The 24087-nt window shown below is 41.1% G+C and overlaps 2 protein-coding genes across 4 annotated transcripts in view; both read left to right on the forward strand.

Annotated features, from left to right (window-relative positions):
- Positions 1–7264, forward strand: part of ercc6 (excision repair cross-complementation group 6) — a 56935-nt gene extending 49671 nt beyond the window's left edge. For all 3 annotated transcript variants that reach the window (XM_087982430.1, XM_043678841.2, XM_043678840.2), the window contains 2 exons: positions 614–692; positions 6284–7264. In XM_087982430.1, the coding sequence (XP_087838556.1) occupies positions 614–692; positions 6284–6700 (496 nt within the window). In that variant the 3' untranslated portion in view covers positions 6701–7264. The remainder of the gene's footprint in view (positions 1–613; positions 693–6283) is intronic.
- Positions 7265–16309: 9045 nt separating this feature from the next.
- LOC122541707 (bone morphogenetic protein 2-like) lies at positions 16310–21994 on the forward strand. Its single transcript, XM_087982345.1, has 6 exons — positions 16310–16607; positions 17071–17198; positions 17349–17459; positions 18595–18778; positions 20966–21152; positions 21883–21994. The coding sequence occupies exons 1-6, from the start codon at positions 16310–16312 to the stop codon at positions 21992–21994; spliced, it is 1020 nt and encodes a 339-aa protein (XP_087838471.1).
- Positions 21995–24087: the final 2093 nt, after the last annotated feature.

Genomic DNA, 24087 nt, shown 5'->3' on the forward strand with positions numbered 1-24087 from the left:
CTGGTACCTGCTTAATTTATAACAAACCTTATCTTTTGCTCTGCGTAATAAAATGACTAAAACAGTGAAAGGCAAACCAACAACACTTTTAAGATTTTAAACTCTGAAGCATTGTTTATCCATCAGCTCCTCCATCTTTGTTGCAGAGAGATATTTAAAAAATTAAAATCAAGAATGTTACCCACAATGCAAAATTAGAATTCGCACATTACAACTTGAGTGTATCTACAAGGAAAATGCTATAAATCAGATTCTTGTCTTCAGCTTAGTATTGGCATCAAACTATCATTATTACATTTGATGAGGCTTGGTTTCCAAATTGGTTGAGTTTTACTCCTAAATTTACAGGTCAGCTGGTCCTGTTGATTATTTGTTTCCTTCCTTTCCATTGATTATTTTCTAACGTAATTTGAATACCAGCTGCATTAAGAAGAGAAACTTATGGAATTTAAAGCACAGTATATTCATGTGTAAACAGCATTATTATGAACTGAAAATGTAATATTATGGATTCAAAGTGAAATTAGTAACAAATTGTGAGCATAACGCAAGTCACAATTTTGAAAAATGTACAGGAAATTTCAAAATCTTACTCCTTTTTCTCATGTCCTAGGCCAAGATTTGGTCAGAAGAAAAATCCACTGCTTCCAACTAGCAGTCCTTCTTCCAAATCCACTCCAGAAAAATGCAAGGTATAGTTAACATGCTTTTGAATAACTCTAGTCATAAAGGATGATAGAATGCACTCAGTTTATTGCTTGGCAGTTTATTAATTGAGGATTGAGGTCAAACTCAACATTTTGCAATCACTTTAACCAGTGCTCATTGTCCTACACTGCAATTGATAGTTGTTGTTAGGACTTGAATAGCCAGTCTGTCTACTGATGAGTGTAACCACATATTCAGGGATTTTATAGATGCTAGGTCCATAGCAAAACAAAATGAATTTATTCAAATCATAATTAGCCACAAAGACAAAGGAGGCATCGATAAGGTTGAGGAATCTGAAGACAAACGCAGTTCTTGAAGTATACAATGAAAGCAGGAATGAACTTCAACAAGGAGTTAGGAAGGCTAAAGAGGCCATGAAATCTCCTTGGCAAACACGATTAGAGAAAATCCCAAGTGTATTACATGTATGTAAGGATCAAGAGGGTAGCTAGGTAGATACACTCAAAGACAAAGGAGGGAATTTATGTGAGGAGCTGGAGGAAGTGAGTGAGGTCCTTAATGAATACTTTGAATCGGTATTCACAAAAGAGAAGGACAATGTTGGATGGTGCATCTGGAGAAGTATCTGTTGATATTCAAGGGTAATTCAAGATGAAAAAGGAGGTAGCCAAGCCCCCAAGTCCTGATGGGATCTATCCCAGAATACTGAGAGAAGCGAAGGAGAAGGTAGCTGGAGTCTTCTGGAAAATTTTTGTAACCTCTTTAGACGCAAGAGAGTCTTAGGGGATTAGAGAATAGCCAATGTTGTTCCTTTGTTTAAGAAAGAAATCAGGGATAATCTGGGAAATTAGAGATTGGTAACCCTCATGTTAGTGGTTGGGACATTATTGGAGAAGACTTTTAGGAACAGGATTTAGTCACAATTGAATAAAGTATGGTTTTAAAAGCAATAAGAAGCATGGTTTTGTGTGGGGAAGGTCGTATCTCACAAACTTGATTGAGATTTTTGAGGAATTGACAAAAATTATTGATGAGAGCAAGATGGTGGATGTTATCTACTTGGACTTTAGCAGGGTCCCTCAGGATAAGTTGATACAGAAGCTGAAGTCACATGGGATCTGCACTGAGCTGGTAAGATTGATACAGAACTGGCTTGATTATAAAAGACAGGGGAGGAAAAGTGCTTGTCTGACTGGAGATCTGTGACCAGTGGTGTTCTCCAGGAATCAGTGCTGGAACCCCTGTTGTTTGTAATATATATAAATGACTTGGAGAATGTAGATGGTCTGACTATTAATTTTGCAGATGACACAAAGGTTGTGCGAGCTGCAGATAGTGAGGAGGACTTCCAGAGGATACAGCAAGGTATGGATAGGGTGGAGACTTGTGTGAAGAAATGGCAGGAGAAAGTGAGGTCTGCAGATGCTGGAGATCAGAGCTGAAAATGTGTTGCTGGAAAAGCGCAGCAGGTCAGGCAGCATCCAGGGAACAGGAGAATCGACGTTTCGGGCATAAGCCCTTCTTCAGGAATCCTGAAGAAGGGCTTATGCCCGAAACGTCGATTCTCCTGTTCCCTGGATGCTGCCTGACCTGCTGCGCTTTTCCAGCAACACATTTTCAGCTGAAGAAATGGCAGATGGAATTTAATCTGGACAAATGCAGGTGACAGAACCCTTCCAATCATTAACATACAGAGGAATCTAGGCATATAAGTTCACAATTCCCTGAAAGTAGCAACATAAGTGGTCAAGAAGGCAAATGGCATGCTTACCTTCATTGTTCAAGGGTAAGTATGTAAAATTTGGCAAATCATTTTGCAACTGTATAGAATGTTAGTTAGGCCACATTTGGAATATTGCATATAATTCTGCTAAACCACACTATCTGAAGGCTGTGATGGCTTTGTAGAGGGTACAGAAGCGGTTTACCAGGATGTTGTCTGGTTTGGAGTGTGTTAGCTGTGAGGAGAGATTGGACAAACTTGGTTAGTTTTCACTTGAACTTTGAAGGCTGAGGGGCAACCTGATAGACATTTACAAAATTATGAGAGGTGTGGATAGAATGGATAATTACAGTCGTTTTCCCAGGGTAGAAATGTCAATTACTAGAGGACATAGGTTTAAGGTAAATGGGGGGAAAATGTAAAACAGATGTGATTGGCAAGTTTTTTTTTACACAGAGGATAGTAAGTGCCTGGAATGTGCTGCCAGAGGAGATGGCAGTGTTTAAGAGGCATTTAGCAGATACCTGAATAGGCAGGGAGCAGAGGGATACAGACTACATTTCAGCAAAGGTTTAGAAAGGCATCATGTATTGGAGCAGACTTGGTCCGCCAATGAGCCTGTTCCTGTGATGTACTGTGTTCTTGGTTGAATGTAATTAATAAAATTTGCAATATAGAAGACGCGTTTTCCAGTTTAAAATAGGTTACACACTGTCGATATACTGTAAAAAGTAAAAGGACCATTTTAAAAATCTTTTACAAGCATTTGTTTGTTTTTCAACTCTTCTACTTAACCCTAATGTTTCTACTGATAACCAGAGGAACAGGCAAAAGTTATTTTGTTACTTTCTTGCGCTTCCTGGACTGACATTAATAATCACAGCTTCAGTCTGTTACAAAGGAAAAATAATTAGCCTCGGAGATACTGGCACCTAAGATCATTTATTCTGTTTAATTTTGAAGTTGATTTTGAAACCTCACATCTTTGTGTTCAAACAAAAAGACTTTGGAGTGCAGGTTCATAGTTCCTTGAAAGTGGAGTCGCAGGTAGGTAGGATAGTGAAGAAGGTGTTTGATACAGCTTGCCTTTATTGGTCAGTGGATTGAGTACAGGAGTTGGGATGTCATGTTGTGGCTGTTCAGGACATTAGTTAGGCCGCTTTTGGAATATTGCATTCAGTTCGGGTCTCCCTGCTATAGGAAAAATGTTAAATTTGAAAGAGTTCAGAAAAGATTTAAAGGATATTGTCAGGGTTGGAGGGTTTGTGTTATATGGAGAGGCTGAATAGGCTGAGGCTATTTACGCTGGAGCGTCGGAGGCTGAGGAGTGACCTTACGGAGGTTTATAAAATCATGACGTGCTACGTAGGGTAGCCTAGATCTTTTCCCCAGGGTAAGGGAGTCCATAACTAGAGGATATAGGTTTAAGGTGAGTGAGGAAAGACTTAAAAGGGATCTAAGTGGCATTTTCTTTCACGCAGAGGGTAGTGCATGTATGGAATGAGCTGCCAGAAGAAGTGGTGGAGGCTGGTATAATTACAATTTTTAAAAGGCATCTGAATGGGTAGAAGAATATGAAAGGTTTAGAGGGATATGGGTCAAATGCTGGCAAATGGGGCTAGTTTAATTGAGGATATCTGGTCGGCATGAATGAGTTGGATCGAAAGGTCTGTTTCCATGCTGTACAACTCTGTGATTCTATCCTATTGACCAGCTGATTCACTTGAACCTTAAAACCGTTGTCCAATACCCTTTACTCACTTTTTATGTCTTGGTTTGGCTCTTGTTCCTCATGTCTTTAGTGACATTGCCTGCTCTGCAGGCCCCAAGGCAATGTTGTTTACATGGATTTTAGTAAAGCCTTTGACAAGGTTCCGCATGGTAGACTAACTGGTAAAGTTAGATCACATGGGATTCAGGGTGAGCTTGCCAGTTGGATACAAAATTGGCTTGATGGTAGGAGACAGAGGGTGGTGGTGAAGGGTTGTTTTTTGAACTGGAGGCCTGTGACCAGCAGCGTTCCACAGGAGTCAGTACTGGGTCTGCTTTTGCTTGTCATTCATAAAAATGATTTGGATGAGAATCTAGGAGGCATGGTGAGTAAGTTTGCTGATTATACAAAAATTGGTATAGTGGACAGTGAAGGAGGTTAAGATTATAAAGAGGTCTTGATCAGTTGGCTCAGTGGGTTGAGAAATGGCACATGGAGTTTAATTTGGATAAATGTGAGGTATTGCATTTTGGTAAAACAAACAAGGGCATGACTGATACAATTAATGGTACTGCCCTGGGTAGTGTTGTAGAACAGAGACACTTATGGGTTCAGGTACATTATCCTCCGAAATTTGCATCACAGGTAGACAGGGTGGTTAAGAAGGCATTTAGCACGCTTGTCTTCATTGCTCTGACCTTTGAGTGTAGGAGTTGGGGGCATCATGTTGAGGTTGTACAAGCTGATGAGACCTTGCTTGGAGTAATGTGTGCAATACTGGTCGCCCTGTTACAAGAAGTATATTATTGATTTGGAGAGGATTCAGAAAAATGTTTACCAGGGTGTTGCCAGGAATGGAGGGTTTGAGTTACAAAAATAGGCTGGGACATTTTTCACTGGAACGTAGGAGTTTGAGGGATGACCTTATATGAGATTATAAAATCATGAAGGGCACAGATAACGTGAATAGCAAGGGTCGTTTCCCCAAGGTAGAGAAGTTCAAACCTAAGGGACATATTTTTAAGGTAAGAGACAAAAGTTTTAAAAAGGGCATGAGGGACAGCTTTTTTCTTAGAGAGAGCGCGGTTAGTGTGTGGAATGAACTGATGGTGGATGCAGGTACAGTTACAACATTTAAATGACATTTTGATAAGTACATGAATTGGAAAGGTTTGAAGGGATATGGGTCAAATGCAAGAAAGTTGGATGGTTTAGTTTGGGAACATGGTTGGCATGGACTAGTTAGACTGAAGGGTCTGATTCCGTGCTGTATGACTAAGTCGAACGTGTGCCCAGTATTGGATCCAATAAACTTAAGTTCCTACTTGGAAAGTAGGATAATTTAGCCATTGACTAAAGGATTTCTCTACAGAGATAACAGAAGCATCTTCCTTCTGATTAACTATAGACACAAATATTCTGTCTGCAGCTAACATATTGTGGAAAGTTAAGAAAAGCATTGCTCAAAACAAATGGCTGGTAAACAGTTTTACACTTGGCTCTTGGTTTTCGTAACCGTGCTTGATTGCTGATCGCCAGTCTGTTAACTGGTCAGCTGTATTCAGTGATGCTACTAAGTGGTGTGTGAAAACCTAGCCAAGCTGGTGAATAAACTATTTAGGCTTGCAGTTTAAGCAAGGGGGTTTGTATTGCAAATGATGTTTGAGCTAATGTTAGTTCAGTAAGTAACATGCTGAGATATCTGCAAAATTAGTAGCATCTTGCATGCCTTCACCAAGCAGTTTTAGTATGATTAGATTCTGATTCAGCTGTTAGAAACATATTTATTTAAAGTCAACATACTGTACTTTACTGCATTATCCAGCAAAATGTGATCTTTCAACAGTGTTCAGTGTTGGACCATGAGATGTTGCTGGTACACTTAACATGTTGGAGGTTTAGTGATCAGAGTAATATGAGCTGTTCCTTTACAGATACAATTTTTTAAGATAGCTTTTGAATATAGTTTTCTAATGAGCCTTGATAAACTTACTTTATAATACTAGAAATGAGTGATTAATTTTCTCAATCTCTGCAATAGCTGCTGCAAGAGTTGAGGGCATTTTGGCTTGTTTTGTTTTCTTAAATCTTTGCTGTCTGATCACTTTCTTCACTGACTAAGAGGGCAGTGAATTAATTGTAGAGATCTGCTACTTTGGTTTACTTTTTCTGCTTAGGATGCTGCTGTAATTGAAAAGGACGAAGCTGCCAAATCTCACTTCAGTGGCGTTCCATCAGAAGAAGAGGCAGGTCGTGTGCTCCCGTCCTCTTCCTCGTTACTGGCCAAAATGCGAGCAAGGAATCATTTGACTTTGTCTCAAAGCCTTGAAATTGATGAGAGCTCTGAGCCTGCAGCAGTGCCCCCGCCTGTACCAACCGAGCACGATGAGCTATTGGTGGAAATGAGGAACTTCATTGCATTCCAGGCTAGCACTGATGGGCAAGCCACAACTACTGAGTTGTTACAAGAGTTTCAGTCCAAGTTATCACCTGCACAGACAGCTGTTTTCCGAGAACTTCTTAGAAACTTGTGCACTTTCCACAGAAACGCATCTGGGGATGGGATCTGGACACTGAAACTAGAATTCCGATGAACTTTCCTGGTGCTGCTACTAATCATGTCAGTACTGTCACTGAGAACTAAGTTTAATTGCTGCTAAATAATGCAATAATTTCATTAGGAAAGCTTGAATTATCCATGACAAATTTGTGTTGTCAAAAAGGAAACTTGAAGATAGGGAACTGATTTCAGTTTGCTTCTTTGCAGGGATAAAAATTTAGCACTGAAAAAAAGACTGCAAGAAAGCTGTATTTTATTGTCAGTGACATAAACTTAAAGATTTTTAACTTGCATTGTGTTTCCTGAAAATTTAATGTTGACTAGTTGCTATGGACAGCATGTGAAAAAGAACATTGTGTTGTGTCAGGTTTAAATTCATGATTTCAAAGCACTTCTTTTGTATTCCTGAATATGACCATATTGCTCCTGAGATGTCTGAAATTTTATACCTGATTCCATTGGAAGGCAAAGTTGGGGAATGCTTAATTAGCATAGCCCAATTATATTGGTAAATAATACACAATTGTAAATATTAATTAAAAACTAAATGTATACAACATCTTAAATAAACCAAAGATGTTTTCTACTTTGCAAAAAATTTCTTTTTGTTACAGTGAATTGGTATTAAATGAATATAATCACAACATGGGTTAAAATTATAAATTTTAACATAGAACACTGGATATATCAGTGAAAATAACATTTGTTTTCTTTGTGTGCTATAGACCAGTCCATTAAAAGACAATGAGATATAATGTGATGCCAATGTACATTTAACGATAATGCATTATCTATGATTGCTCCATTCACTTCCATTTAAACTGCCTGATTTTATTTTCACAGTTTAAGCAGGCATAATATGAACATTTCTTGCCCGCAATATTTTGCTGTTTGTTCTTTTTCCTGTGTGCTGCTGAAATCTCAAGATTTGAATTTATGTAGTTCCTGTGTGCTGCTGAAATCTCAAGATCTGAATTTATGTAGCACCTTATCACATCCACAGGGCATTTTAAAATGCTGTTCAGCCAGTGAGCCACCTTTTTGAGGTGTATTCATTCTTAATGCAACATCCAACCTAAGCAGGAAAAAAAATGAATCAATCACCCAATCATCTGGTTTTTGATGGTTTTGGTCAGAACATTAGAGAATTGCTTGCACCTCTTTGAGTGTTACATTGGGCTCCTTCTGAGTAAGTGTAGCTTGGGTCTGGTGTCTCACCTCTGATTGTACAGCACTTCCTCAGTTCCAGAGCTGAATGCCTGAAGGTGAGATTCGGACCACATTCTGCTGATTCAGGTAAAAGTATTAGCAACCAAACATGCCAGTTTAGAATTCACGATATTTAGTTTAAATTAGAAAACTTACTTTTAAAATTCCAAACCTAGTTTCCATTGAAAAGGAACACTAACATTTTCAGTTTCTTCAGTTACATCAAAAATTATCATCTTTTTGCAGCCATTTGGATTTTTTTAAGATGTCTTTATACATTGCTGTTTTACTGTTGAACATAATTAACTTGTGTGAGGTGGTTAAATTAGAATTTGACCAAGTGTTTGACTCCTTACATTGACAATAATGTGACCTCATTCTAAATGTTCAATCTCTTCCAAGCTGCGTTATGAATTTAGCTCTTCCATCTCACTTAGGTATTTTAAGGCTGAATCCTGGACAGAATTAAGAGTGTATTAAGGATTGTCCAGTGTTTCATTGTAAAAATTTTTTATCCCTCGCATGTAAGCTTCTGTAGAAATAATTTAACCGTTCCATATTGAGAGTCCTCAATTCTTTGACCTAAACTGAAAAGTTAGCAATGCAAATCATGACTACTCCAGTAACCGGTAATTAAATAGCTTGTGGGCTAATCCAAGTGAGGAGTGTAAAATTTCTCCTGTCAGTAATTTTGGGTGAGAAAGCTCGTGCTGAATAATTAGAGAACGTTTTAGTAAAACTTTCAGATGGAGGGGTTTACCTGCTGTTTCCAACAACGTGCAATTGCATTCAACATCAAATTAAATCATCAAACATTGCTCTAAATGCAACTATTTGTTACTGTGTACTTTGATCACTGTTCAATGGTCACAACATATCCTGAAAAAAATCCACCAAGCAAGCTAATAAGTAATTTTGAATTACTGTTGTGCATTTCAGACAGGTGAACACAAAATTGTGCCCAGTTACTGACAGACAATTGTTCTTAATGAGAATGGCTGTGGGTTTTGTGATATCTTTTTAACTGACTGTACACAGTTCCCCCATTCCATTTTATTCCTTCACCTCATTGTCACTCCAAATCCTTCATTACCTCTCTGACACACTGCTTTTTATTTAATTCTAAGCAACTCATGAATTTGTTCAAATGCTCTATTTGGAAACCTTGCAACAAGAATACTTGCGACTAAAATTTTGCTACAGTTGCTTTACAAATGCAGCACTGCTCTCTAATTTGCTTAACTAATGCATAAGATGCTAGAAAGTTGATTGTGTACCTTTGTTACAGTAGATGTTAGTGTGTTGTAATGTCAAAGAAAAGGTTATTTTCACATTTCAATTGAATCTTTCAAAGCATTAAAATACTTGAATAAAAAACACCTTTTCTATCATTTTTGACAAGTGAAGTTTCACATGACACAACTCTTGAGATTTCATTTCATAGCCTGAATTGGTGATAACTTCAAAAATATATTTAATATATTAGATGATATATATTTACATTGTCCCTTGCAGAAAATACCTGACAATTGTGATTGGTAAGTAGGGTGGTGATAGAGGAAGAAAAAAAGACTTTTGGAAATAAATAAGTAAATGATATTGAACATTGGAGACTGAAATGAGGGGTTGGCAGAAAACTTCGTTAAAAGGATGATTTTTCCGATGGGAACAAAGTCTTAATTCTGAAAATTCTAAACACATTTAATTTCTTCAGTTTTACAAATGTGGATTATAATAAGGTTATCCTATAGCCAATAAGAAATTCTAAAAATGCAACACTGGAACATAATTTATTTTATGATTTCCCATCTATGCAAATGAATATTTGTTTGGATTTAATTTTTTGTACTTCACATAATGAAAAGACATATATTTACCACTAGGGCGTGCATTTAAGATACTGCTTTTGAAATGCATTTATTTATAATTTCTCAAAGCATTATTAATATATGTGACGGGACCAGCTTTTGAGTCATAGAGATGTACAGCATGGAATCAGACCCTTTGGTCCAACTCGTCCATGCCAACCCGATATCCCAACCCAATTTAGTCCCACCTGCCAGCACCTGACCCATATCCCTCCAAACCCTTCCTATTCACATACCCATCCAGATGCATGTTAAATGCTGTAATTGTACCAGCCTCGCCACTTCCTCTGGCAGCTCATTCCATACATGCACCACCCTCTGCATGAAAAAGTTGCCCCTTAGGTCTCTTTTATATCTTTCCCCTCTCACCCTAAACCTCACCCCAGGGAAAAGACCTTATCAATTTACCCTATCGATGCCTCTCATGATTTTGTAAACCTCTATAAAGTCACCCCTCAGCCTCCGACCCTCCAGGGAAAACAGCCCTAACCTATTCAACCTCTCCCTATAGCTCAAATCCTCCAACCCTAGCAACATCCTTGGAAATCTTTTCTGAACCCTTTCAAGTTTCACAACATCCTTCCGATAGAAAGGAGACCAGATTTGCACACAATATTCCAACAGTGGCTTAATCAATGTCCTGTACAGCCGCAACATGACCTCCCAACTCCTGTACTCAATACAGACCAATAAAGGAAAGCATACCAAATGCCACCTTCATTATCCTATCTACCTGCAACTCCTTTCAAGGAGCTATGAACCTGCACTCCAAAGTCTCTTTGTTGCTGAATAAAGTTTCAAGAGTGAACTATGATCACTAAGACAATAGCCCAACCAAATGGACAAATGGAATTGTATTTTTAATTTTTTTCCTGCCTTGGATACCTTTCAATTCCTGTCTAATTTAATCAATAGGATGTTCTCTGAAATTTGAATGCTGCCCTTTAAGTGCAAGATGCCCACTTTAAAAAAAATTGTTGAATCGATTAACTGCTCGGTAACCTCAAAAGCGTGGGCATTGAAGATTTGTTGAACAAACCCATTTGAAGTATGTAGTTTTCTTTCCAAGAATTCTAAATAAATTCCTTTTCACAATGTAAGTTGTATTTATAAATGCCTTCAACATAAAAAATGCCTCCCCAGTTCACTTTAGGAATTGTGAATGAGGTCAGTTAAAGGTAAATAGTAGATCAGGAAACAAATGATGATAGAGTTTTTATTGGCAAAGTAGAGGCAAAGAGTTTATGTAAAGTTATTGTGTTAATAAATTGCTGAATCTTTATTTAAGACACAGATTGGTATCTGGAAATGATTATTTGTAAAGTCTCAGATTAGTTATTTAAAGTTGTGAAACTCGAAAGGGTTCAGAAAAGATTTGCAAGGATGTTGCCAGGATTGGAGGGTTTGAGCTACAGGGAGATGCTGAAAAGGCTGGAGCTATTTTCCCTGGAGCTTCGGAGGCTGAGGGGTGATCTTTTAAAAATTTATAGATCATGATGGGCTTGGATAGGGTTAACAGCCAAGGTCTTCTCTTCAAGGTAGGGGAGTCCAAAACTAGAGAGCATAGGTGTGAGATGAGAGGAGAAAGATTTAAAAGGGTCTGATTCCATGCTGTCCATCTTATGACTCTATAAATGAAGGTTATGGATTATAGAGAATAGGAGAAAGATAGGACAATAATCTAAACGTAGGATGCTATAGCAAAGGACAAAAACGCTAAAAAAGAAACTCAACAAGTCAGGCAGCATCTGTGGAACCAGAGTTAACATTTCCAAGTTAAGAAACTCAGCAGGCACATTTGTTGGAGAAAGAGAGACAAGCTTGAGTTATTGTTTCCAGTCCAGTTACTTATTTTTGATCAGAGCTTTAATGTTTCAGGTTGATGACTTTTCACCAAAACTGAAGGAAGGTGAGTTTTTTTAACCAAGTGAGAGTTGGGAGGGGCATGGAAGAACAAGGAAGATCCCTTTTCCTGAAACCCAACTGGTCCATTATCCCGCCCTGCAGTGCACCTCATTGCTGATTAATCATTGCTGATTTAGACTGGCTGCTTGCTCTTTGTATTTTACGTACTCACCTTCAACAACCGTTGGTGGGCGGCACGGTGGCACAATGGTTAGCACTGCTGCCTCACAGCGCCTGAGACCCGGGTTCAATTCCCGACTCAGGCGACTGACTGTGTGGAGTTTGCACGTTCTCCCCATGTCTGCGTGGGTTTCCTCCAGGTGCTCCGGTTTCCTCCCACAGTCCAAAGATGTGCAGGGTCAGGTGAATTGGCCATACTAAATTGCCCGTAGTGCTAGGTAAGGGGTAAATGTAGGGGTATGGGTGGGTTTCGCTTCGGCGGGTCGGTGTGGACTTGTTGGGCCGAAGGGCCTGTTTCCACACTGTAATGTAATCTAATCTAATCTACAAAAAACCAAATTCAGGCATGACCCCATTCTCCTATCATTGTAGCACTTCTTCCCGTGCCCTGACTTAATCTCATTCGGAATCTCTTCCCCTGCACCAGCACTGAAACAGTTTGTGAGCATCTCAATCCAATTCCCACCAACCACCCCCCCCCCCCCCTTCTTATCTCAGCAGTCTTGGAAACCTTCAGATTTTATCTGATTTCTTTCTTCTGCTATGTTTGAGTTTGATTTACTGTTGTCAGCCTCCTGATGAAATAGAGATGATGATGTGCTTTTTTTGATGGTCACGTCGACGTGAGTGGACCAGGACATGTGGTCATCACTCTCAGGAACTTGAATTAAGTAATTTTTGTTTAAATCATGCAGCAATTCATTCCTCATTCGGACACAACCTTTGTTTCTTAACTGTATCGATGACCACCGTCTTTGGCAGTGGGCGTCATGAAACCTTTTATGTGACCTTCTCTAGCAGGTCTGGGAACAGAGGATGACGAGCTGGACATTTAAGAAAGTTGGTTGTTAGGTGACCGTGAATATTATTTTCAGGTTCAAGCAGAGTGCGAGGGAGGTAATAATCGGGGTGAGGTGGGGTAAGTGAACAGCTGAGAGCAACCACCCACCAAGTTTTTTTTAAGTAAAATCAGAAACAACCAGAAATTGCTGGAGAAAGGCAGCAGGTCAGATAATATCTGTGTAAACTCAGAGAAGAGTAACTGGGAGAAGGTTATAGGTATTTGAGAAGGAATTGGGAGTGAACCAAGACACGACTTCACCTCCTGTAAAATAAGAACCCTTTATTAAAAATAAAGTTTAATATTCTTAGAACTTAACAAATAAGCTTGAACTGGCAGGGTTCCCAGAAGTTTGGTCACAGGATTTCAAGTTTATTTACATAAATACCAAAACCGCTTAAGTTAATCCTGAGATGCCTTACACAATTTTGAAGAGTGGTCAGTGGACGCGAAACGTTTACTCTGTTTCTCTCTCCACAGTTGCTGCCACACCTGCTGAGTTTCCCCAACAATTTATTGTTGGTGTTTCAGATCCGCAAGTTCCTGATTTTGCTTTGCTTTTTGTTTTGTCAGGATTGTGTAGTCTCTCTCTCTCACTCCACCTGCATTGATCGACTTCAGAAATTAGTCCTGAACAGAAAGCCAAATCGAATTGAACGTTCGCATAAAGTGCCCACTGGTCGAGCTGCAGTCTGCGCGGTATAAAACCACAACACATGGTCAATAGAGAAAAAGTGCTCGGCCTTGATTTCGAGACTCTTGAATCATTTACAAACCGAAGTATTGCTGGGTCCTGCAACAGTATGAGATGCATTAATATCAATCCATGTAATTACATTTTGCTGAACTACCTTCTCCTTATCAATTACATTTTACTTATTACACCGCCAAGATCTAACCTTTCAATGCTTCGGGAAACCGAAGAGATAGACCGAGGAATTGGATTAGATAACTATGTCAGCGGAATCGTTGTGTACTAATGAAAAACAACAACAACACGCCTATGAGGCTCTTCCAACCTTGCCTCATGAGAACCTACTAATGAAAATATGGGCCTTTATTACTCTCTCCTCACCACGCACACATTAAATAATGCTTTATAATCACATAATGGGTCCTTTAGTTAATGAATCTGTTCTGGAAGAAAAGTTTACCACAAAATTAAATTTGCTTTACTTTGGCTTTTGAATTTGCACATCAAATGCTTTTTGGGTACTTGGGAAAAAAAAACAAATATCACTTTTTTTTGCAGAGTTTGAAGACGAACATTTAATCACAAGGCATCAAGAGAGAGTTAGTGAAAATAACCTTCACAGGAAACTGGATACGACTGAAGCAGAAGTGATCCCCGGTGCATTTCACGACTTTCCATTTCAATATCATCCTTATTTTGATGCCATTTTATTTGAAGACATTCTGAACAGTGAGTCAATGCTGTTCCAGAAATATTTTCAGGGGGCAAACAAAAGCTGACGCTGGAAATCTGAAAGAAAAACAGAAATTGCTGGAGAAGCTCAAGCAGCGTCTGGCAGCACCTGCCAACACTTGACTCTGCTCTCTGCCCACTGACGCTGAGTTTTACCAACAATTTCTGGGGGGTTTTATTCCCAGCATCCGCGGTTCTTTAGGCTTGCATTTTTGGAGACAGTGAGGTCTGCAGATGCTGGAGATCACAGTTGAGAGTGGGTTGCTGGAAAAGTACAGCAGGTCAGGCAGCATCCGAGGAGCAGGAAAATAAACATTGCGGGAAGGGCTTCGGCTCGAAATGTCAATTTTTCTGCTCCTCGGATGCTGCCTGACCTGCTGTGCCTTTCCTTTTTGGATTGAGTATAATCTTTTGTTTGTTGATCTGTGAAACGAAATCTTTTTTTATGTATAAAAATAGTAATTCCTCACGTTTACTATCGAGAGATGCATTTGATAGAATCTGGCATTTTCCTCTCTTCAAACTGTGTTGAAATCCCTCCCTTTGCCTCGAATGTAATTTGTTTTTGAACAACGGTATATATTGGCGTGGAACATTATGGTCTTTTTTTTTTCGCATTTCTCCTTACTGTTACCAGATCCCGAATTTGTGACAGAATGTTAGTCTCACTTCAGAGATAACTGGCGCAGAGTTAATTTCAATTCTCACTGAAATCCCCAGAAATGGGTGAGAGTTGTTTCACGTTTATTTTTTTTAATAAAAAAGTGATTGAATGAATTGGACTGAATGTAATCCGGAACTCCAGATTCTGATCACCAAGAAATATTGGCGTGGAGCTCCTTCGGCCTCACCCTGTAAATTACTTCCTGATCGATGCAATTACCAGAAATGGAAACAAATTGGCAAATAAAAGGACAGAAATTTACAGCGTCCTTTCCACCCGCGTTGGAAGGAGAGACAGCAAACACCAGGTTTTCATTTGCGTCAATGGTCAGCTTTTTTCGTTTACTTTCCCTTCCAAGCCTCGGCTGGCAGCTCGCAGATAACGCGACCCAGGTTCCCTGGGAAACGGGATGAGCAGAAATTAACAAGGGCATGTGGATCCCAACAGGAAAAAAAGTGTCTCTGACAATTAAACCAACCATTTACATCATAATACTCCCCGTGCACAGTTGATGGCAGATCCTTAGTGTAATCATCTGTTGTAGCACTGCAGTAGACTTATATATAATATCTGGCCCGGGTGCAATAAGACCTGTACATTTTTGAAAGACTAGTGCCGACATATTTCTGAACACTGCAAAGGTCAGCACCAAGCATAAAGGCTAGGTAATAGTTTCTGCATTTTTTTTTGCAAATACTTCAACCCAAAACGTTTCCGAAGCAAGGCGTTGTTGCATTAATTTCTCATCAACAGAAATTGAAGTAGCAGCGATTAGTAAAAGGAACGGATATACAGTATATTAATTGAGCATTACATACAAAACAGTTCCTAGGAGGAAGGATCATTATATTACTGCGTTGTGTAAAGAATAATTCTTCTATACAAACTGCACTTGAATTTTGGAAATGAAAGTAACATATTTAATGGAACCAGTTTTGCTCCAACAAAACCCACCTTCGTCTCACAATGAGCTAAAAACGCCGTTTTTTTAAAATACATTGGAAAAGTCAGTGTCTGCAACAATAACTTGCTAACAACATGCCTTCTGATGTTCAGTTTAGAAAAAAAAAATCCAGAAAGCTGAGTGGGTCTTGTTTGGCGTCAATGGTTGTTAACGAAACGAGAGATTAAAAGGTACAGGTAAAATATATTGGACTAAAGATCACTGTTTAATCCAAATAGGGCGGCTTGCTGAGGTTTGGGGGGCATGAATTGTGTTGGCTTTATTTGAAGATGAACATAAAATTCTGATCGAGTAGAATTGTAGCCATTGAAAAACAAAACTCAAATCCATCAATCAGGAATAATGTGATCTATTAATAGTGTGTATTTGAAGCGGCCGGAATTCTTTTGTTTTACTTTCCTGTACTAAACCTTTGATTTAGTACATTGTTGCTACATGCGTCCAGCACCCTCATGCTTTATATAGTGTGTCTGAGAGGGACCACTCCGGGACTCAATGTAAGCTCTAATATGTTTCAGAAAGGCAGAGCTAACAGCCTTTATCTCTGAAGTGACCGCGACATTTGGCCCAGCCAAACCCTCCCAGGATGTCAGCGCGTTTCCTTCCTCACTGGTGGGGTGCGTTGCTCTGGCCCCTGTCAGTCCTCTCGTCCAGGGTCCCAGTGGAGAGCAAGGGAGAAGCGGCCAAGGACCAGCTGGTTCCCGAGACCGTCCAGAGGCTTCGCCAGGTGCTTGGGCTGGGGGAGACGCCGCGGGCAAGTGGCCCACTCAGGAGGGCTCCACGGTACATGTTGGATCTCTTCAACGCTGTGGCAGATGCTAATGGTGTGAGCAAATCTCCCGGACTGTTGCAGGGCAATGTTGTGCGAAGTTATGAGGATAAAGGTTGGTAAAATGCAAACAAATTGCACACACTTAAAAAGTTACTGGCACCCAACAGCAAATTCAGAATTAAAATAGAGCCACATTCCCCATGCAGGATAGTGTTAGATAAGATTATTATAAGGATTTTAACATAATTTGGATACTTTAACATAACTTGGGGATTTGTCCTTTATTTTACCGGATTAGTATGGGGGAAGGAAATACGCCTGACCGATATATTTCCAAATGTAGATTTTATGTAAAATGCAAGAGGATTAATTTGACCTAAGTATCCCTTAATATTGTGAGTTAAGTGGTCAATTTTTTCTAGATTGGTTAAATGTTTAGATCTGGAACAGGAGCCCCTGAGTCATACACACGCAGGGGCAGCTTGACATTGTTGGAGTTAATTATCATGTGAATGTGGGGAAGGGGTTGTTTCAGCTCGATGCACTGACCCGGAAATGTCTTTCTTTTCTTACAGTTCACGGTAACCAGACCTGGTTTTATTTCAATGTCACTTCAGTTGGCAGGAACGAGCAGCTCCTCAAAGCTGAGCTGAGGCTCTTTAAGTTAAGAGAACATGCTCAGCACGTTTCTCAGTTGTGTAGGGTGAGCGCTTTCACTCAATGACTTGTCTTCCTCCTGTTCAGCTGATCGAGCTGATATTGGGTTGTGTCCTGATTACCCCGTCCTCAGTGGGGAGACTTGTTGTTGCGATTTCAGCCTCATGTCTTGTGTTTTTGTTTATTCATTTACAAGGTCGATCTGTGCGAGTTGCTGGACAGCAGCGGAACACGAGTTGAAGTGATTTCCTCCAGAGTTATCCCTCTGTCTACTGAAGGATGGCAGGTGTTCCCTGTCACTCAGACAGTAAGTGCAGGACACTGGTTTTATGAAGGGAATTTCGTTGTCAAATTATTAATGGAATCATTACGCCCCTCCGAATCCTGATAGCCAGGGGGACGGCATGTCAATTGCAAAGCATTGATCCAGCACCACACTGCGGTTCATTAACGCAGGAGCCTTATATATGCCACTATTATTCGATTTAGACCATTAATTGCAGTGTTCAATAAGGCTTCGTGAAAATTAAAACAATCATTTATTATTATTCCTGCCCTCACTTTTTGTCTCATTTTCACACCCATAATGAGCTGAGAATATAACTTTAAGAGATACTCCAGGTGTAATGTTGCTGGTCACAGAAGGTTTGAGTTCTAAAGAAAGGCTGGATTTTTTTACACTGGAACCTAGGAGGTAGAGGGGTGACCTTACAGAGGTTTATAACACAATGAGGGGTATAGATAGGGTTAGCGGTAGATGTCTTTCCGTAGGATATGATTTGGAGATGACGGTGTTGGACTGGGGTGTACAAAGTTAAAAATCACACAACACCAGGTTATAGTCCAACAGGTTTATTCGGAAGCACTAGCTTTCGGAGTGCAGCTCCTTCATCAGGTGGTTGCCGAAGGATCAGCGTTCCGAAAGCTAGTGCTTCCAAATAAACCTGTTGGATTATAACCTGGTGCTGTGTGATTTTTAACTTCCCTAGGATAGGGGATTTTACGACCTGGGGACATGTTTTTAAGGTGAGAGAAGAACTTTTTTAAAAAAATGACAGGAGGGGCAAATTTCTTTCACAGATTGTAGATAGCGTGTGGAATGAACTTTCTGAGGAAGTGGTGGATGTGGGCACAATTACAACGTTTAAAAGACATTTGGATAAGTTCATGAATAGGAAAGTATTGGAGGGATATGGGCCAGGAGCAGGCAGGTGGGACTAGTTTAGTTTAGAATTATGTTCAGCATGTACTGAATGGACCGAAGGGTCTAATTCTGTGCTGTATGACTCTAGCATTCTGTGTACACACACATCTGGTCTGGTCGAATCTGAGCTCTTGATGTTATCGGTCAGGGTCAGGGGTGAACGGGAGATGGAAGAGGGAAATTTGCTTATCTGTAACTCTGTGTGGAAGATAATTGACCGGTTCTAACTCTTCCCCAGGTATGGAAGTGGGTTAGGAATAGCAGCTCAAACCACGGCTTCATGATCAGCGCTGGCATCCCGTCACAACCCAGCGCTGCCAGATTTGCCAAGAATGGCGATGCCCATACAGACTCCCGGCCTTTCCTGGTGATCTTCAGTGAGGACCGTGAACTCGAGGCTCTCAGGCCCCTCGATCCAACAGGTGAAAGGGTCTCTCTGTGTTCCAGAAGCTAATTCATTCACTTCCCACCGGTATCATTCCGGCTGAGAGCAAATGGCAACTTGCAAAAGCACTTTGGGCAAACCTAACCTTACTGCAGTTTGTCTCAATCATGGCCAACCCTTGATGGTTCTATTACATTGAAAATCCACCTTGACCTGAGATTCTCCTGGAGTAAGAAGCTGTTTCAGTTTAACGTGGTCCTAGAGGGTGATTAACAAAGACACCCAGAAATTGCTGGAAAAGCTCAGCAGGTCAGAAATCAGAGTTAACGTTTCAGAACCAGTGACACTTCCTCATTGTGACACTTCCTCAAAACTGCTCTGAGGATTTCTGATTTCTCTCCGCAGATGCTGCCAGACCTGCTGAGCTTTTCCAGCAATTTATATTTTTGTTTCTGATTTCCAGCATCCACAGTATTTTCAGTTTTGATCAGCGTTCAATACAGAATTGATAATATTTATCAATCTCTCTCTCTCTGTATCACACACATACACACACAACTCCTATCTCTCTCTCACACACAGCTCCCATTTCTCTCTCTCATACACACATGCATGCACACACCTTCCAAATCTCTCTCTCTCACTCATACACACACATCTTCCATCTTTCCCTCTCCTTCTTGCACACACACCTTCCATCTCTCTCTCTCACACACACACACACCTTCCATCTCTCTCTCACATACATACCCACCCTCTTCCATCTCTCTCTCTCACACACTCCTTCCATCTCTCTCTCACACACATACCCACCCCCTTCCATCTCTCTCTCACACACATACCCACCCCCTTCCATCTCTCTCTCACACACATACCCACCCCCTTCCATCTCTCTCTCACACACATACCCACCCCCTTCCATCTCTCTCTCACACACATACCCACCCCCTTCCATCTCTCTCTCACACACATACCCACCCCCTTCCATCTCTCTCACACACATACCCACCCCCTTCCATCTCTCTCTCTCTCACACACACTCCTTCCATCTCTCTCTCACACACATACCCACCCCCTTCCATCTCTCTCACAAACATACCCACCCCCTTCCATCTCTCTCTCTCTCACACACACTCCTTCCATCTCTCTCTCACACACATACCCACCCCCTTCCATCTCTCTCTCACACACACACACTCCTTCCATCTCTCTCTCACACACATACCCACCCCCTTCTATCTCTCTCTCTCACACACACCCCTTCCATCTCTCTCTCACACACATACCCACCCCCTTCTATCTCTCTCTCTCACACACCCCTTCCATCTCTCTCTCACACACATACCCACCCTCTTCCATTTCTCTCTCTCACACACTCCTTCCATCTCTCTCTCACACACATACCCACCCCCTTCCATCTCTCTCCCTCACACACACACCCCTTCCATCTCTCCCTCACACACATACCCACCCCCTTCCATCTCTCTCACACACATACCCACCCCCTTCCATCTCTCTCTCACACACACACACTCCTTCCATCTCTCTCTCACACACATACCCACCCCCTTCCATCTCTCTCTCACACACATACCCACCCCCTTCCATCTCTCTCTCACACACATACCCACCCCCTTCCATCTCTCTCCCTCACACACACACCCCTTCCATCTCTCCCTCACACACATACCCACCCCCTTCCATCTCTCTCACACACATACCCACCCCCTTCCATCTCTCTCTCACACACACACACTCCTTCCATCTCTCTCTCACACACATACCCACCCCCTTCTATCTCTCTCTCTCACACACACACCCCTTCCATCTCTCTCTCACACACATACCCACCCTCTTCCATTTCTCTCTCTCACACACTCCTTCCATCTCTCTCTCACACACATACCCACCCTCTTCCATTTCTCTCTCTCACACACTCCTTCCATCTCTCTCTCACACACATACCCACCCCCTTCCATCTCTCTCCCTCACACACACACCCCTTCCATCTCTCCCTCACACACATACCCACCCCCTTCCATCTCTCTCACACACATACCCACCCCCTTCCATCTCTCTCTCTCTCACACGCTGATCACAATTCATAACGAGGAATATAAGAATCTTGACTTTAGTTCTTGTTGACTGTCTCTCTCAGTCTGTGTTCTCTCTCTCTCTCCGGGTGATGTGATAGTAATCACGTCAATGGTTTCCCTTTATTTAGGCCACAGTCCATCACGGATGAAGAAGGAGTCAGTTGTTTCCGCAATGCCAAGTCCTTTAGCCCAGCTCCCGCAAAGCAGGAAGATCCGAGCTGTCCCGCTCCCGACCATGCTGCCCTGCAAGAGACATCCTCTGTATGTGGACTTCGAGCAGATCGGCTGGTCTGGCTGGATCATCTCCCCAAGAGGGTACAGCGCCTATTACTGCCAAGGGGCCTGCCCCTTCCCACTGGGGCAAGGCTTTAAGATTACCAACCACGCCACAGTGCAGTCTATAGTGCATGCCCTGAAACTGTCCACAGAGCTGGGGAGTCCATGCTGCGTCCCAGACAACTTACACTCCATAAACCTGCTGTACTTTGACAATGAGGAGAATGTAGTGTTGAGGCAGTACAGGGACATGGTGGCAGTCAGTTGCGGATGTCTCTGATTCAATGCTCCTGCTCCCCCCTCCCAATGTGGCACAGTGGCTCACTTTCAATGAGGACCTTAAACTGGGGGTACTCTTTGGGCAGAGAGTGACACGGAAGGGAAAAGGGTGTGCTGATCTTTTAAACATTGCATTTGCTTACATAACTCCACCTTCAGAGTCCATTCGTTTGGTTATGGCGTGCTTTATACTAACTGAGAGACTGAATAAAGGGGAGGTGTAATTTCTTTCCAACAAATTAAAACGGTGTTAAGTTATTGCGCTGTTAATTAGCTGAACACTTCCTCAATCCGTATCATCACCTGGACGTAACTCGGTATTGATTACTTGTAATGAAACGGCTGAGTATGCGTTGCATTTATTGGTTGTCAGGTTGGTCAGATGAAAAATTAGTTCTTTACAATGTTGTTACTCGTGATAATACTGACATTGCAAGGAAGACCATCTCCGCTCACAAATTTGATCATCTGTGATCTCAATTTCCATTAGATATTTATTAGATCTGAATTATGAAAGGCGGTTAATCGGCTATCAGTTATTCGGATTTGCAACAGTTTGCAACAGTTCAGTATTCTGTCCCAGCTCCAAGCTTGAAGGATAACTTTAACAAATAAATTACAGAGCAGACATATTCCCTAACCGAATTGGCAATTTTAGATGGTTTTAAGGCAATTTTGCGGGAACAAAAAGTGTTTGTACTTTTCGTCGTTTACTTGATCAAGTATTTGGAGAAAATATATATCTTTGTAAATAAAAATAAACTAATAATCAAACTTAGAAGTCGTTTCGCTCCCGTTTTCATTCTGTACTATGTTATGCTGCAGTCTGAATAAATTATACGACAGTTCCCAGTTATTAATAATGTGCACCGAGTTTTAGTGAAATTGTGGAAATCAGCTGATTGCTTCCTGCAATATTTCATTTCCCCAGTATACCTGCAAAAGTGTCACATTAAAATACCAGCGCCAATGTCCAAATGATTACATGCTACTCCAGGACATGAATTTGCCCGTTCATGGCAGTTCACAATTAACAATTTACAGGGTACAGTAAAAGCAAACTTACCACAGTGCACTAATTTTCCTGGCTGCAGGAGATAGGTAACTAAATGGGGCTTTTTTTTCTGTTGAATTTTTTTCTGCTCGAGATAATCAGTTCTGTCTCAGATTCCAACATCCTAGCTTGCATACATTCACTTTCAGTTTTGTGTGTGAGCCTGGGAAACGCGCGTCCCTGCAGAGTCCAGAGTAACGAAAACTGCTGCTGCTTTCAATGTCTTCATCCTGGTTTCTCCTGTTCAGTAGATCTGGCGCTACTTACATCTATGGTCTTGTTTACCTTGAACTTCCAAAATGGTTTATCCGCTCTGCACGGGCGGACGATCATTGCTTGCGTTCATCCTAGTACCTCGATTCATATTCCAGAACCTCAGCTGATAATGGATCAGGTAATGCTGATAATTTCACTTCTAATGGAAAGAAACACTTTATGTTCTAATACTGACTCGATGCACCATCAAAACATTCCAGGCTAGCTGGTGACACTAAAAAGGGATTGAGAGTCACTGACTGACAGAATGTTAACCATCCCACAACCGAGGCAATTTAGGGTTTAGGATGTGAATTAGCAGCGTGGTTTGGAAGGGGATACTCCTGTGGATGGTGCTTGAATTGAAAGTATATAGATTGAAATTTTTTCAGACAACACGCCAGGGACAACTTAATCTTTCGTTTAGACACTGTGATGGACTTCATAAAGCGAAATGTTTACTTTCCAAGCGATACAATAAGTCAGAAGCAATTGCACGATGGGTGTGGTGTAACTGTTTATTTGCTACATTAAGTGGAATAAAAAAAGATAGCGCATACGGTCACAGGACATTATTATTCACTGGGGAGGTGATGGTCTCCTTATCACTAGATTATTAATCCAGGGACCCAGATAATGTTCTGGGGACCCTGGTTTAAATTATGCCATTGTGCAGACAGTGCAAGTTGAATTCAATACAAAATCTGGAATTCAGAGTCTAATGATGGCCATCATTACACTGTCCATTGTCAGGAAAAGAAATTCTCTAATGCTATCTTTACCTGGTCTGCTCTACATATGATTCCAGACCCACAGCAATGTGGTTGATTCTTAACTGCTCTCTGGGTAATTAAGGATGGGCAAATGAGTACTGGCCTAACCAATCATATCTTCATTCCAAATAAAAGCAGTGCTGCCGTCCTTCAGGAGATAAATTAAGTTGAACTCCCAGCTATCTGAGCAAAAGGGTTTGGTAGACATTACCAGAATCATAGAATCCCTACAGAGTGAAAGCAGTCCATTTGAGCCACTGAGTCCACACCAACCCTCCGAAAAGCATTCCATCCAGACACAGCCCTCTACCCGATTTCTAGCAAATCCACCTAACCTGGGATTATGGGAGGAAACCAGAGCACCCAGAGAAAACCCACACAGACTTGGTGAGAATGTGTAAGCATTCACACAAGCAGTCACCCAAGGCTAGAATTGAACCGAGGACCCTAGAATTGTGAGGCAGCAATCCTAACCACTGATGACCATGCCACACAAGAACAGACATAGACAGGCAGGAAATTGCATGCATCTCTGGTCAATTTTTCCATTCTTGTCAAGCAACAGCAGAAAAAAATTTGGCCAGTCATCCCATTTCTTGCTCCAGGAACATTT

This window comes from Chiloscyllium plagiosum, unplaced genomic scaffold (genome assembly GCF_037043375.1).
Source record: "Chiloscyllium plagiosum isolate Xiang-an unplaced genomic scaffold, Cpla_swu_hap1 HiC_scaffold_43, whole genome shotgun sequence".
Lineage (NCBI taxonomy): Eukaryota > Metazoa > Chordata > Chondrichthyes > Orectolobiformes > Hemiscylliidae > Chiloscyllium > Chiloscyllium plagiosum.

Coding starts and splice junctions, on each gene's coding strand:
- LOC122541707 (XM_087982345.1), top strand. CDS start 16,310: ATGTCAGCGCGTTTCCTTCCTCACTGGTGGGGTGCGTTGCTCTGGCCC. Junction 17,460..18,594: donor TGTTCCCTGTCACTCAGACA/GTAAGTGCAGGA, acceptor ACTCTTCCCCAG/GTATGGAAGTGGGTTAGGAA. Junction 18,779..20,965: donor CAGGCCCCTCGATCCAACAG/GTGAAAGGGTCT, acceptor CCCTTTATTTAG/GCCACAGTCCATCACGGATG.